Source organism: Typopeltis vanoorti, chromosome 7 (assembly GCF_054136105.1).
Source record: "Typopeltis vanoorti isolate ZY-2024b chromosome 7, IOZ_Tvanoo_1.0, whole genome shotgun sequence".
In the NCBI taxonomy this organism is placed as follows: Eukaryota; Metazoa; Arthropoda; class Arachnida; order Uropygi; family Thelyphonidae; genus Typopeltis; species Typopeltis vanoorti.
In genome coordinates, this window is record NC_143555.1 from 118,185,923 (window position 1) to 118,199,399 (window position 13,477).

Below are 13,477 nucleotides of genomic sequence, written 5' to 3' on the forward strand. Positions count from 1 at the left end.
ATCCAGTGAATATTTTCCACTATTTTAATGCACATTAATCATACAATAGTTGATGAGAAGTGAATCTATAATTAATAATTTACTTTGATTCCACTATTAAGTAATCATGTTTATATGGTTTATTTAAATCAATTTACTAATTAGAATAAATGTACATTTTATGAATATTTCTTCACGTCTCTCTTTTTATATAATACTGGAAACGGTCGTAACGCTATGATACTTGAACTCTCAATAGACTAATAAAAGAAAAAAAAGGGAACTTGACAGGATTTGGAGTTTTTTTGGGTTTTTTTATGTGGTTACCACCCATGAAAGGTTATTACTAAACCCTATAGTACATTTGTACCGTAGGTGGCAAGGATTTTTTTTTTTTCCATTTTTGTCAATTTTACATATTTTTTGTAATTTTTTATTTTTACATAGTTCGGAAACCCAGCTCTAGAGACCAAACATGGAGTTTTACCAAGCCACTTCAGGCCTCCAATAAGAGGGGGAGGTGGTCTCACACCGGGCGATGAAATTTGTCTTCCACATAAAGACAATCATAAACATCCATGCCCACGGCGGGATTCGAGCCAGTGACATGTTGGTTGGAAAGCGGGTACGCTAACCACTCGGCCAACCAGGCCAGCATTTATATTAACAGTTGTTATGGAAATTCGACCCCTCCAAAAGTTCCACTATATTACGAGCTTTTACACTTATTATTACACTTTGTCGAATGTTTCTAATATATTTGGAAACATTCATTGAAATCTCTTTTTTGGGACATACAAAAATGATGAAGCCAAACTTCATTATTGTTTGACGTTCTGAAATAAATCTATGGCCATTTAAATTTTTTTTTTTTGAGTCTTTGTGAAAAAAAAAAGTCAATAAATATGAAAGTTCAATACTTGTATTCGCATTTTATATTCAAATATGTGGTTAAAATTGAGGCGGAAGAAGGTGTTGAAATTCCAAACTTTTTTGCATCATCGTGTACAGTTAGAATTGTTGATTTTTTTTTTTTCTGGTTTTATCTTGAGCAGGCTTTTACAATCATTCACGACTTAATCGGGATTCGATAGACAAGCAGTGTTTTTTTTAGCAATTTCAGCTATCCAGGTTTGTCTAATCTAGAAGATTGTACAAACCGTGGAAGAAAATTTAGTACAAATGTGTTACATCCTACTCTATTTTTTCAAGCGTCTTAAAAATCGTCACGAAACAAAACATATTTAACTTTATTGGCTTACTATGGCAGATTAACACTACATACACATTCTTCACTGTTATAATAATGCACAGTTGATACCAGATTTACATCAACGATGGCTATTTCTTAGGAACTCCTGGTATACGTTCGTAAGGTACCGTTGCTACTACAAATGCAACATTCTCACAGTTGGGCGCTTTTATAGTCCATATATATAGAAATAAAAAGCATCGGTATGGTTCTTTGGTCAACTCCATCCTATTGGAATAACTAAGACTATCGCGTTCTTATTGCTTGACTCCATCATTTTAATACAATAACATTAAAACAGGCATAATACACTTTTTTTTTTTTTTCAAATTCCAATGATGTTTTGAGTTTGTTTACGAACAGAGTAACTGTGCGAGGATATATAACCAAATCACTTTATTTACACATACATGAGATGAAGCCACCACAATAAATAAAACCACAACTACAAAGTACACATAATTGCAAGTAATCTGGAACAAAGCCAAAACAGAAAGACATTACTGAAATCTCACTCTACAATAAAACTATTTGCGAGTTGCAACTTGTTTATATTATAGATGCTGCTCGCGGCTTGAAAAGGTCATTGTGATTGGTCAAGACTACAGAGAGAGAGAGAGAGATGATGGGTTCAATTGGCATGATGGTGACGGTATCATTAGTTGAAACAACAAAATCGGTCTATTATTACTTTTTACTTCGTCGAAATAAAAATAAAAAACCTCTAACATCTTTTTTTTTTTTAAATTTTCGATAAGAACATCGAAACTTTTTTTAAAAAAAAAAAAAAAATCAGTATGCAGCAAGTTTCCACTTTTCACTCTCGTAGAGATTCGGTGCATTTCTACGGAGTGCCAGATAAGAAATGAGCACCAGCCAAATACGTAACTAGTATCTGTAATATACAATTCAAGTATGTTGTACGATTTTGCTGAGTTGAGGGATTAAAAACTGAACTTCTTACTGGGGGGAAAACCTATTTGTCTATGCAAATATCGATTAAGTCTGGAATAAGCTGAAAAGAGTAAGAAAAAAAGTTCCTCTGGTTCGGTGATTAGACAATAAATAGCCTTCTGCAGGCCAAGCGTAATGGAAATTACCAGGAGTACGCAGGCCTTCATCAAAATATAAAATAAATTAAGTGTAACAATTTATTAGTGGTTAGCCCAATTCGATTATTCCACTTTAGTTCTGACTGAATGCTACACTACAGAAAGTTTTCAGGGAACCGTATCATTCGAATTACAGGGGAGAAAATGTATATGATGTAAGAAAACTATAATTTTTGAAATCAGCTTACCAAAATCAAATCAATTCGAAAGAACATTTTGTTCATAAACATCAAAACCATGGTAATTCTTCATTGTATAATAAATCCTCATTTAACTTGACCTGTATCTGACTCCTACTCGACATTACACACACTGAATGTCGCTTAAGTGAGTATCGAATGAAGAGGTTAAGTGGAAATACTGCATTAGGCGAAAGAAAACACAATTGAGAAGCGCAGTGGAATTATCTCCCTCCCCTCAGAGTTTTGCTTAATCAAGCTTAGTTTACGTAATCAACATTTTTGTAGGTAATCAAGATTTTATATGGTCATATTATTCAAACTCAGAAGATGAGAACTGATCATCTCTCTCTTTCTCTCTCTCTACTGTACACCTCGTTTTTTTTAAAATGACAGTGAAATTAAAATTTTCTTACTGGTTCAACATTAATTTTAAAACAACAGTGCAAATTAAAACTACGCCAGCAACAGAAAAGAGATTAAGATTAAGAAGAGTACTACTAAGAAAGTCTTTTGTTTTATTTATTTCGATTTATTTAGAGCTATGAATCTCTATTTTCTTAAACAATACCCATATTCCCATATCCGCATGAGAATGGCAGTATTTAAAATGGGAATATTTTTCAGACCAAATCGTTGATCGTTACCTAGCCTAAAACAGCTGTCTCCATTTATTCAAACAGTTCTGCACGCCTATCTAATTCTAATTCTAATCAGTAAGTGTCAAGATGACAACGATTGAACAAAAATGATACCATTTTATGTATGGAAAATTTTGAGTCGCTGACCCGTGTTCAATTTATTATCATGACTATTATTACTACTGGAACTACCATGGAGTTAGAAGATTCATTGCAGGAAACCCACACAACATCTATCATACTTAGCCTTAAACTCGTTTACTGTCAGAGTACTCACAACTGCCTCTGGCAATCCATACTAATCATTCACCACTCTCCTAGCATAATATCTAGCCTGCACACCTTTACTAATCACACTTCTACACAACTTCCGAGAGTGACCCCTACTTCTCTCTCTCTCTCTCTCTCTCTACTCGTCATGTATTGAAATATTTCTTTTGTGTCAATATCAGAACCCCTTTAGTAACTTAAGTCTCTCGATATCCCCTATTTTCCGCCAATCAACCAGATTTTGCGATCCACACACCTTCAGTCTATCCTCACAGGGTACAGTCCGCTAAAATGTTACCAGCTTGGTCACTCGTCTCTGCATTCCTCTCTACCACCCCTGATCCCAAAGAAACCCAGTTGAAGAAATCGAGCACAATAGTCAAGTAGTGGCCAAATCATAGTATTATAAAGCGGTATAATAATTCCTATCTTTAATGACTCAAATTTTTGCGTGCATAAAATCGTAGGTTCTTTGTTAAACTACCATCATCTTGACGATTATTGATTAGAATGCAACAGGCATGCAAAACTTTTGGAGTAAGGGAAGACAAGTATTTCATGTTAGGTAACGATCAACATTTTGGTCTGAAAAATATTTCTATTTCAAATACTGCCATTCTTATGTGGAAATCCTGTATGAGAAAACAGGAAAAATGGAAATATGAATATTGTTTAATAAAATATATGTTCTTCAAAATCTAAGTGATTTTGAAGTGATCACTCACTCCAGTCTATTTAAATCATACTGCAAAATGTCCACATCATCTTTATTAACTATTGCGCTCCCCTGTTTAGCATCATCAGCAAATGAATTGCATATTCTCCCCCACTCCCCAATATCGTTAACATACAAACTGAATAGAAGTGTGCCCCAGTACAGAACCTTGGGACACTTCACTAGTTACTTGAATTTGTCTAAACTCCACTCCACCATATGCTACCCTCTGATGTCTGTCGGTCAGCCCCCCCTCTATTCATAACATCAGCCTCATCAGTGTCGTAACGAGAGCGTGGCAAAAGAGGCACCCTCGTAATTTTTATTTTTTACGCAAAACGTAAAAAATAAAAATAAATAAATAGATATAAAAGTCCGCTATTTTATATTGTATTTTTAGATTTCGACAATATGACAATCTAAACTCCACTCCACCATATACTACTACCCTCTGATGTCTGTCGGTCAGCACCTCCCCCTCCCCTATCCATGACATCTGCCTCATCAGTGCGTGGCGAAAGAGGCGCCCTCGTTATTTTTATTTTTTACGCAAAACGTAAAAAAATAAAATAAAATAAATATAAAAGTCCGCTATTTTATATTGTATTTTTAAATTTTGACAATACGCCGCTTTAGACCCACAAACTCTGCAACACACTGCAACTCATTTTGATGGGGTTAATAGTAAGTATTTAACATATCGCATTTAGTAAAATTTAACTTGTTACATTTAAATTTTTCGAAATTTTTGTCATTTTTGGGTTAGGCGGACGCAAGTTAGACACTTGTCACAGGCGCTTCATACCCTCGTTACTATACTGAGCCTCATATCCATTCCGATTTGCTCCGACTTATCCAGTTGAAGCAAATCTATCGGGTTAATCAGTGATAAATATATCAAGCAGTGGTATAATCAATCTAAAGAAACTGTCAATGATGAAAAAACGTCATAATATAGAAAACCTTATTTTAATAATTTGTTACAATTATACTCGTAAATATGTATAAAAATATGGAAGAAAAGAACAATTTTCTCGTATTGGCATCAAGCTTCTGTAGTTTCTGTTATATATTTTACTTATTCCGACATAGCCACAATATAATTATGAAAGTAATAATTTTTACTTTTATATTATGGCTGTACCGGAATCTTTACAAGTTTCTCATATTTTCAGAAGATGCAGCATTCCACAAGTCAAGGAATGTAACTAGAGTATTTGGAGTTCCACATACCCATTAAATATGTAAATCCTGAAGCTGAATATGCTGTACGAAGACAAAGCACTCAGCCTCCTTTGCCTTGCAAGAGAAACAGCAAACTTTTTTTTTCTTTTTTTCTTGGATATTAGATATGCTTGAGGGGGCCTAATGATTCATTTTCAATCTGCATTTCGATTGTATCCTTTTTCCGTTTTTTTTTTTTTTTAATATTACGCAAAAGTATAAATATCAGAAGTAACCACTACAAGAGTTAAAAAGGCAATGTTAGAGATCTTGTAGCTACGATTACTCGGAAATGTTAAGGCGCACGTTGCAAAACCTGAGATCCAACCTTCACATGTTAAGCCCAGTACCGTCAGCAGGGTGTAGCACAGAGGCCTGGCTCACGGCGCGGCTTAATAAGAGCGCTCGTTCAGCCATTGCGTAGCAAGTGCTGAAAGAAGTTTTTCCAAGCTTAAACTGATTAAAAAATTATTTGCGAACAGCAATGACCCCACCAATGAACAGCAAGAAAGATTGGTTGGTTTAGCAACTATATCGATAGAGGCAGACATAGCTTATAATTTAAATTTAGAAGAGCTTATAAACAGTTTTTAAACGATATCTCCGTAGAGCAAACATTTAATTAATATTATTATGTAATCGTTTTTTGCATTCATGTTTCTCTTTTAATAAAAACAAAATAGCAATTGGAGCTTTTCTTAATTTTTGTCTTATAATCCATCAGGAGCGATATTTAATTGTTTGCCTCAGGGCGCGATCTAATATGGCGACGGCCCTGGTTAAGCCTACACGTGAATTTAACTGTTACTATATCAATCTTTGGAGTTTAAATCTTTATAGTCCAAACTGTTGTTGACAGTATTTGTTATAACTGCATCACAATTGTTTTGAATAAATATTTGCATTTAAAATATCAGAATTATTCTGTGAAACCCTGTGTTTTAAAGCAATTAAAAATCAGTGGTATTGATCAATTTTTGGCTGGAAAAATTAGAATTTTTCTTTCTTATTTGTCTAATATATTATAATTTTAAAAACTCGATTTTTTAAATTACAATTTTAAAAGCATTGAAGTCACCAACTCGCAATGTACCTAATTCGCAATATTGAGTCTGAATGTATCTAAGTGGTAGAGAATCTTTGCCAACTGGTGTGAAAACATGACCCTGCTAATTGGAGGCGATGCAACTTAAAGGAGTTCTATATATTAGGGTTACAGGAGCATGCAACTCTTAGTCTACCCACGATAGTATGTGGGCATAGTAAGTGTTATAGCTTTACAATATTTCGTGGGTGGGAATAGTCACAAAAAAAGTACAAAGAAGAAATACACAAAACATCAGTAAATAATAAAAATTAGTTTTTGTTTGTTGACTAAAATAATGTAACGTCACAATAGCAGAATATGTTTTGCGTGCTCTGTACTTCCCACTAGCGTTCGGGAAAGGTATCGTCAATAAACGATGTTTTTTTTTTTTATTTTATTGGCTACTGAAGATTGCTAACTACAAGTAATTAATTATTTTACTGTTTGAATAATACGATTCGCGAGCATTAGCGTTTCTAAACGACGCGTACACACGATTCTTAACTCTTCCCAATAAATTCTTAGGTTCAACGCCCTACAGAAATCTAGAATGTGCCTAAATTTTTCTTTCCAAACTTCAAAAAAAAAAAATAATAAATAAATAAATCAACTTTTTTTTAAATAATTTTTTTAGGGAATATATAATCATGGAGATATATTTATTACGTGTGAGGAAAACAGCAATGATAATATTTAATCATGTCACTGCACCTGCTAGTAGCCTGTTTCTTTATATAGCAAACGTTAAAACATTATTTATAAGTTAAATTTACCTTGGTCTTCCTTCAGCCATTCTTTCCTTGTATCTGATTTACTAATGTTCCGTTTTCATGTGGTATTAAAATACATGACGAGAACGGATCGATTTTTCACTCAAGTCTGCTTTCTAATGACCATTGCAAAGGGTTACGAAAATCTTGCTGCGGTTTTTAAATCTCGTTACGTAATTTCTCATGATAGCATAGCGTGTTTGCAATCGGTCATTGCCCTAAAATGGATTCTCTCTTTCTCTAAAGTTCAAAGATTTTGACATTAAGCTGGGTCCTTCGAATCTGACAAAATATGTCATAAATTCAAAACAAAATAAAATATATACTGTATATATAAACGCATTGCTAAAGAAATATAAACGTATTTTAGATGACCAATACAACTTTATAGACGATATGAATTACAATAGTTTTTCGTATGCTGGTCTATTTTGGCCACTTAACATAAAAAAAAAAATAAGATGTCGCATTTCTGTTATATATATATTTTAAAAAATTTTTAAAAAAATCTGTTATAACGTACTTAAAATGAATTTCAATTCGGTTTGAATCACAGCCTCTGACAACCATATTCCAACTCCCAATCACCATCAAACTTTTATCAACTCCCAATCATCATTCATTTCAGTTTTTTTTTTTTTTTGGTGTGTGTGTGTGTGTGTGTGTGTGTGTGTGGCTTTTCAGCTGAAGATGAATTAGCTAGTATCATATGGAAGTAGCAGTGTTATAGTGGGTGGAATTTCAGTAGGTATGAGTTAGAGCATTTAACTGCATAAGATATTCATGTATTTTAAATTCACGAGATATAGTAATTAGTCTCACCAATGCAATTTTGCAGCATTGTGTAAAGGTTAAGGGAATCACAGCTACCGTAAGTGATCGTTTATCTTACTGGACAATCAATGCTGAACAATGGACACCAGATTGATATTCGCAGCATCTTTGAGATTACAATAATTATTCAGTAAAAGTCAAGGAGAGGCATGCGATATATTTGCATGTGAGTCAATGATTCCTGCAGTGACTCCTTGGTCCCCTTGGAGGGACTTAATAATAATAATAGCAATACCAAACTCTAATGTTCTCATGAAAATAATGCTTTCATTATATCATAAGGTATGGATTGACAATAAGAACAGAATGGACATAAAAAGAATAAAAACAGCGCCACAAGTGAAAATAAATATTGATTTCATCCTACAAGTAAAGAAATTTCGCATTTAAAAAGTTTCAGTGCGCGAAAAATCAAAACTATGTTTTCTACCCTAGACATATATGACATATTTGATTGTAAAAAAAAAAAATAATATTTTATTTTTCAAAGGGTTCAAATAATTTCCTTTTTTTATTACTTAATGTTCATGCTAAAAAAAAAAAAAAAGGTCCCGTAAAATTCTCAAGCATATGCAGTCACCAAATCTGCACAAGACGGTAGGCATTGAAAAAATAAATAAATAAATAAATCCATCTCTAAATATGCGCTAATGGTTCTTTCGTATCCGAAACTATTCTTTCATGACTTCATGTATAAGAGCAGTTTAAAAGAGGATAAACTAACAGGAAATAGCTGAAAGAAATGGGAAAATAAACCTGCTCGCGGGTGGATAACGCCAGATCTCCACCGACTGCACACGCCTGATATGCTAAAGCTGATTCAATCACTGAATGTCAATAGAGAAGATAACGAGCTGCTTCTTCCTCAACTTTGAAATTCAATATGTGACAATATCTCATTGTTCATTAGTTATAATGATAGGCATAAATGAATGATCTCAATAATGATATAATTAGTAATCAATTAAAACTAATCGGATGAATAACATAAAAGGGGCTGGATACTGAGAATTCACGAGACCTCAATAAATGTCCTGAAATTTAATTGGGTTTCCTTCAGAACCTTTACTTAGGTTTCAGAAAACCTTAATGAAATCTTGATGCATAGCGTGCTTAAATTCCTGCTTGGAAAACAAATTATACATAAAAATATAATAATATCAGAAGATCGATTAGGCCAGTCAATATTTGTAATTTTATTTGTCTTTTGTTTTGTTTGCTTTTGCAAAAAAGAAATAAGTTTTTATACTCCTTATTCTTGATGTAGTAATGCATAGTTGTCCAAACTTCCAACCCATTCTAAACTCCATTCATGCAAATTTAAGCAGATGCTTAAATGCAAACAAATAATCTGTTTATATAGTGGATATAAACACTAGTTATTACGCACTACTAGACCTAGATTTCGTGCAGCTCTACCAATCTCTACCTTACTTTCTGTTAAAGTGCATAGTGAATTTACTGACTTACCTGAATAACTCTATTATTCAGGTAAGACAAGACTGCTTGAATTTGATATCTTAGCTATTAACATTTTTACAAGGCAAAATCCCACAATGCAATTCCCTTAAATAAGAGGGTCAACACAGCCCTTAAGCTGCTTCTAAATATGAGGACGCAGTATACTATATATTTATACCAAATGCAAGAGACTCTTTCTATCCTTAGGAAAGAGAATACAAGAAACCTATGCTATGTGATTTAAGATATGGTAAGAAAATCCTGTATATCAAATTTTATTAACCTAGTTCTTCATATCATTTTTAATGATATGATAAGAATCCCACTCGCAAGGTTGATTATCTATGATGCAGCAGTACTATGGGTAGCTAAGGGCTGGTCTGGAATCATACTCTAGAGACCAGGATTCTCTAGCCCTCAGATCTTCACTTAAAAGTCAACATCCAACTAAAAATTTCCAAACATCCATGAAAGAGTGAAAATTTAAAAAACGGCTTATTTGGATTCACATCGGGGACACTTCGGTCACATGAGTTCAAATAGGCCGTGTTTTCAATCTAAACAATCGATTATTTTAATTCGTTAAGTTAATTCATTAGTTGCCGCTTTAATCTTTCTTTTGTCTTGGAAGATTAAACAACAGAAATTTCGACCGCGGAGGTCGCGGTCGAAAAAATTGCAGCGTAGGTCGCGTGTATCTGAGAGAGATACATTTATTACTAGTATGTGTTAAAATGCGATAAAACTTAAAAAAAAAAAAAAAAAAAACACTGCAAATATAGTACATGATGATTTATTTATTTTCAGTTACAATCTAGAAATTATTGAACAAAGAAACAAAGAAAAACAACAACAACTAAACCAATACTATACTGACATCGGAGTTCGCGGTATCTCTCAGATACAATTTACTATCGAATATCACTTTCACATTCGACTCTTTATCATTCTCATCATCGGACTCGAGTAACAAAATCGCTGAATCTCTCCGACATCTGATGGATTATCCAATTCATATATTTTTCTAGCCATTTTCAACGGCAAATAATAATAATAATAATAATAAAAAGAAACAATTAAACCAATACTATACTGACATCGGAGGTCGCGGTATCTCTCAGATACAATTTACTATGCACTATCACACACCTTTACATAACACGTGTTGAACCAAAACTGACCGCATAAACAGTGTGGAATATTACTCATAATATATGCATGCGCAATTACTCATGATGACCTCAAAGCTATACACTGATATGTGTAAGAATATTTATATTAAACAATTTGTTTGTATCTGTTAGATCAGCCGCAGGGTTAAGAATTTATAGTCGCATCAAAATGAATGTTCAGGTTGGCAATTAATTAATATGAATCAAATTTTTTGTAGTCGTCCTAAACATAAAAGGTTATTTAATCTATATTACATCAGCACTATGGATAAGTAGAAAGTTGCAAAGAAAAAGTAATTTTATTTTGATTTTAGCATCTATTATGTTGTGCTTTTTAAGGAAAGATACATATATGAAGGAGATTGTTTCGGAAAAATAAAATAAAATAAAGAAACAGGAGTACATGAATGAAGAAGAAAAGGTTTCTCTGATTTGGAAGTGAATCGTGTCATATCGGCTAGTGTACGTGTGTTAGCAAATTTAGAGGCGAGAGAGAAAAGTATACATGGAAAGTCTGATAAACAAACATCATTAAAATATACAAAAATGCATGAAGTGAGTGAAATGAATATCGGTCTTCTGAATCATCAGAAGATTCAATCCTACTCAGGAAGGTCCAAAAATATTTTTGCATGCAACCAATTCTGGTTTCCGACAAAAAAAAATTTTGATAAAGCAGAAGCCCTATTTAGTTCAAACATTGTCTACTTCAGGTCTCTATTAAGTAAATTGTTGGTAGCAGTGGTGGCTGAACGATGAAAATCATTTGCCACCTACTTCTTTATATTTTTAGAAGCATAAACGGTTTTACATATATTTAGTTTCAGGACAGAATGCGAATCTACAGACTTCTTGGGCTAGCATTTCTTGCATGTTGTAAAACTGGGTATCAGAATATTTGTCCAGGCTTTCTAGCTGCCAATGCTCCCTGCTCCTAACTCCCTATCTAATATTATCTCTCCTAAGCGGTTCATGGAGTATGAAAAAAAAAAATAAAAATAAAATAAAATAAAAAAGTCTCGCTTCTTCTCAATAAGATTCCTAAGCGAATTCAATACTAATAATGTTTAGTCATGCTAAATTCAACTGAACACTAAAATCTGCTGACTAATATACTTATGGTCAATACGTCCCGTAGTTGACAGAGTAATCATCACACTCTTCTGCATGATTTCGCCTTGCAATCAACAAGTTAGAACTGTATTTTGCAGCTCTAACTTGTTTATTTGTTCCAAAATAAATAAATAAGTTAATTAATTAAATAAAATAAAACATGTTTTATTAAACAAAGAATAATTTTTGATTTCTCCAAATAGCAAAAATTATGTTAATATATGCAGTCCGTTTCAAAGCATAGCAATATTTTGTCAATTCAATAAAAAAAAAAAAATTACGGTAGGTTGCCAAATAAAACCGAAACAAGATGTATGTGAAAAATATTTAGATTCATTTATCAGATTCTGGGGATTCTATTTACATATGACGAAACTAACTGGTTACTAATTTACTCTTTTTATGCAGTAAAAAAATGTAATATTTCATTTTCAATATTACAAACGCAAACTTTGTTCGTCTGCTTTGAGTCAAATATTAAACAATATGAGCTTCACTTAAAATATCGATAAAATTACCATGAAGTTTATTTCTTATAATATTTATAGGTTGACGTTCATATTGCAATTGTTTATATATCATTATTATTATTATTTTCATATCCTTAAAAGATCTTTTAATCTCTCATTTCACTAAAACTTAACTCTATTTTTAAGGTGCAATATAATCATTGTGATCCTCTTAGTTCTACCTTTACTGCAAGTTGACTATTTCCTTTCTCTGTCAGGCAGTCAAAATTTCTTATTTTTAGGACCTGGCTTACATTACAGTTAACTTACTACATGCGTTATTTTGGTCGTCTGTGTAGAAGCGTCAGTAAAATGTTTACAATTAAAGAAGTTACTGGCGTTGAGAATTGATAAACTTGAAATAAGCCTGTTGCTTCATCAACTTCCGGCTATTTTTAGAATATGAGAGAAAAACTCACGATGCTATAAAATGATAATGTGATGCCAATTTGCTGAAATAAAAAAAAATACACTTACTTGCAACAATGCTATCACAATTCTTGTATTTCCTGACTGTACAGCAATTGTACTGATGGTTGTAGTGGCTGGCGACCTGCCCTCCGTACTGATGGCAGTATCGCTAGCCGACCTGTCCGTCACTTCTTCCGGGGTCGTGGACATCCTTGCTCTCTTTCTCTCTCTCCTTCTTTCCTTGTGGTAATGCTTCACAGCAATTCACGTTTATACTGCACTGGCATCACACACTGCTTCTGCTACAAAGTGAACACGAAAAACAGGAAGAGCATATGCTGAAGTCCAAGATATGAAAGTTGGAAAAAAAGCAAATCACGGAATATAAGAGGACAAATGAAGCATACTGACGGAAAGGAGGTGTCTTTAAAGCTCGTTTAACGGCTCTAAACTGAGGCCTCAAACCTTCTCACTTGCAGACTTATAACTTCGTGAAGTTTTGGCCTTCGGCCCAGCCGAGAAACGCACAGGCGCAAGCGAGGTCCCAAGTGAAAGGGAGTTCTGGCAGCGTTATGTGTGCGCCCCCGCAAGAGTTCATTTCCTCAACTTTGACAACACGGGAGATCCACTTTCAGTAGCAGCTGGCTTAAGCCCTACATCACCAAGAACTATCCTGTGGATGCTTAACTAAATCGTCCTTGCGTTCTCTCCTTTTTACTGCGTTTCAGTAGATTTTCTCGTCTTTTTC

The 13,477-nt window shown here is 33.6% G+C and overlaps 1 protein-coding gene across 3 annotated transcripts in view; it reads right to left on the bottom strand.

The window, feature by feature from the left end:
* Window positions 1-13,159, bottom strand: part of LOC150104992 (uncharacterized) — a 768,027-nt gene extending 754,868 nt beyond the window's left edge. For all 3 annotated transcript variants that reach the window (XM_090395452.1, XM_090395451.1, XM_090395453.1), the window contains exon 1: window positions 12,796-13,159. In XM_090395452.1, coding sequence (XP_090251578.1) covers window positions 12,796-12,939 — 144 coding nt within the window. In that variant the 5' untranslated portion in view covers window positions 12,940-13,159. The remainder of the gene's footprint in view (window positions 1-12,795) is intronic.
* Between the last annotated feature and the right edge of the window lie 318 nt (window positions 13,160-13,477).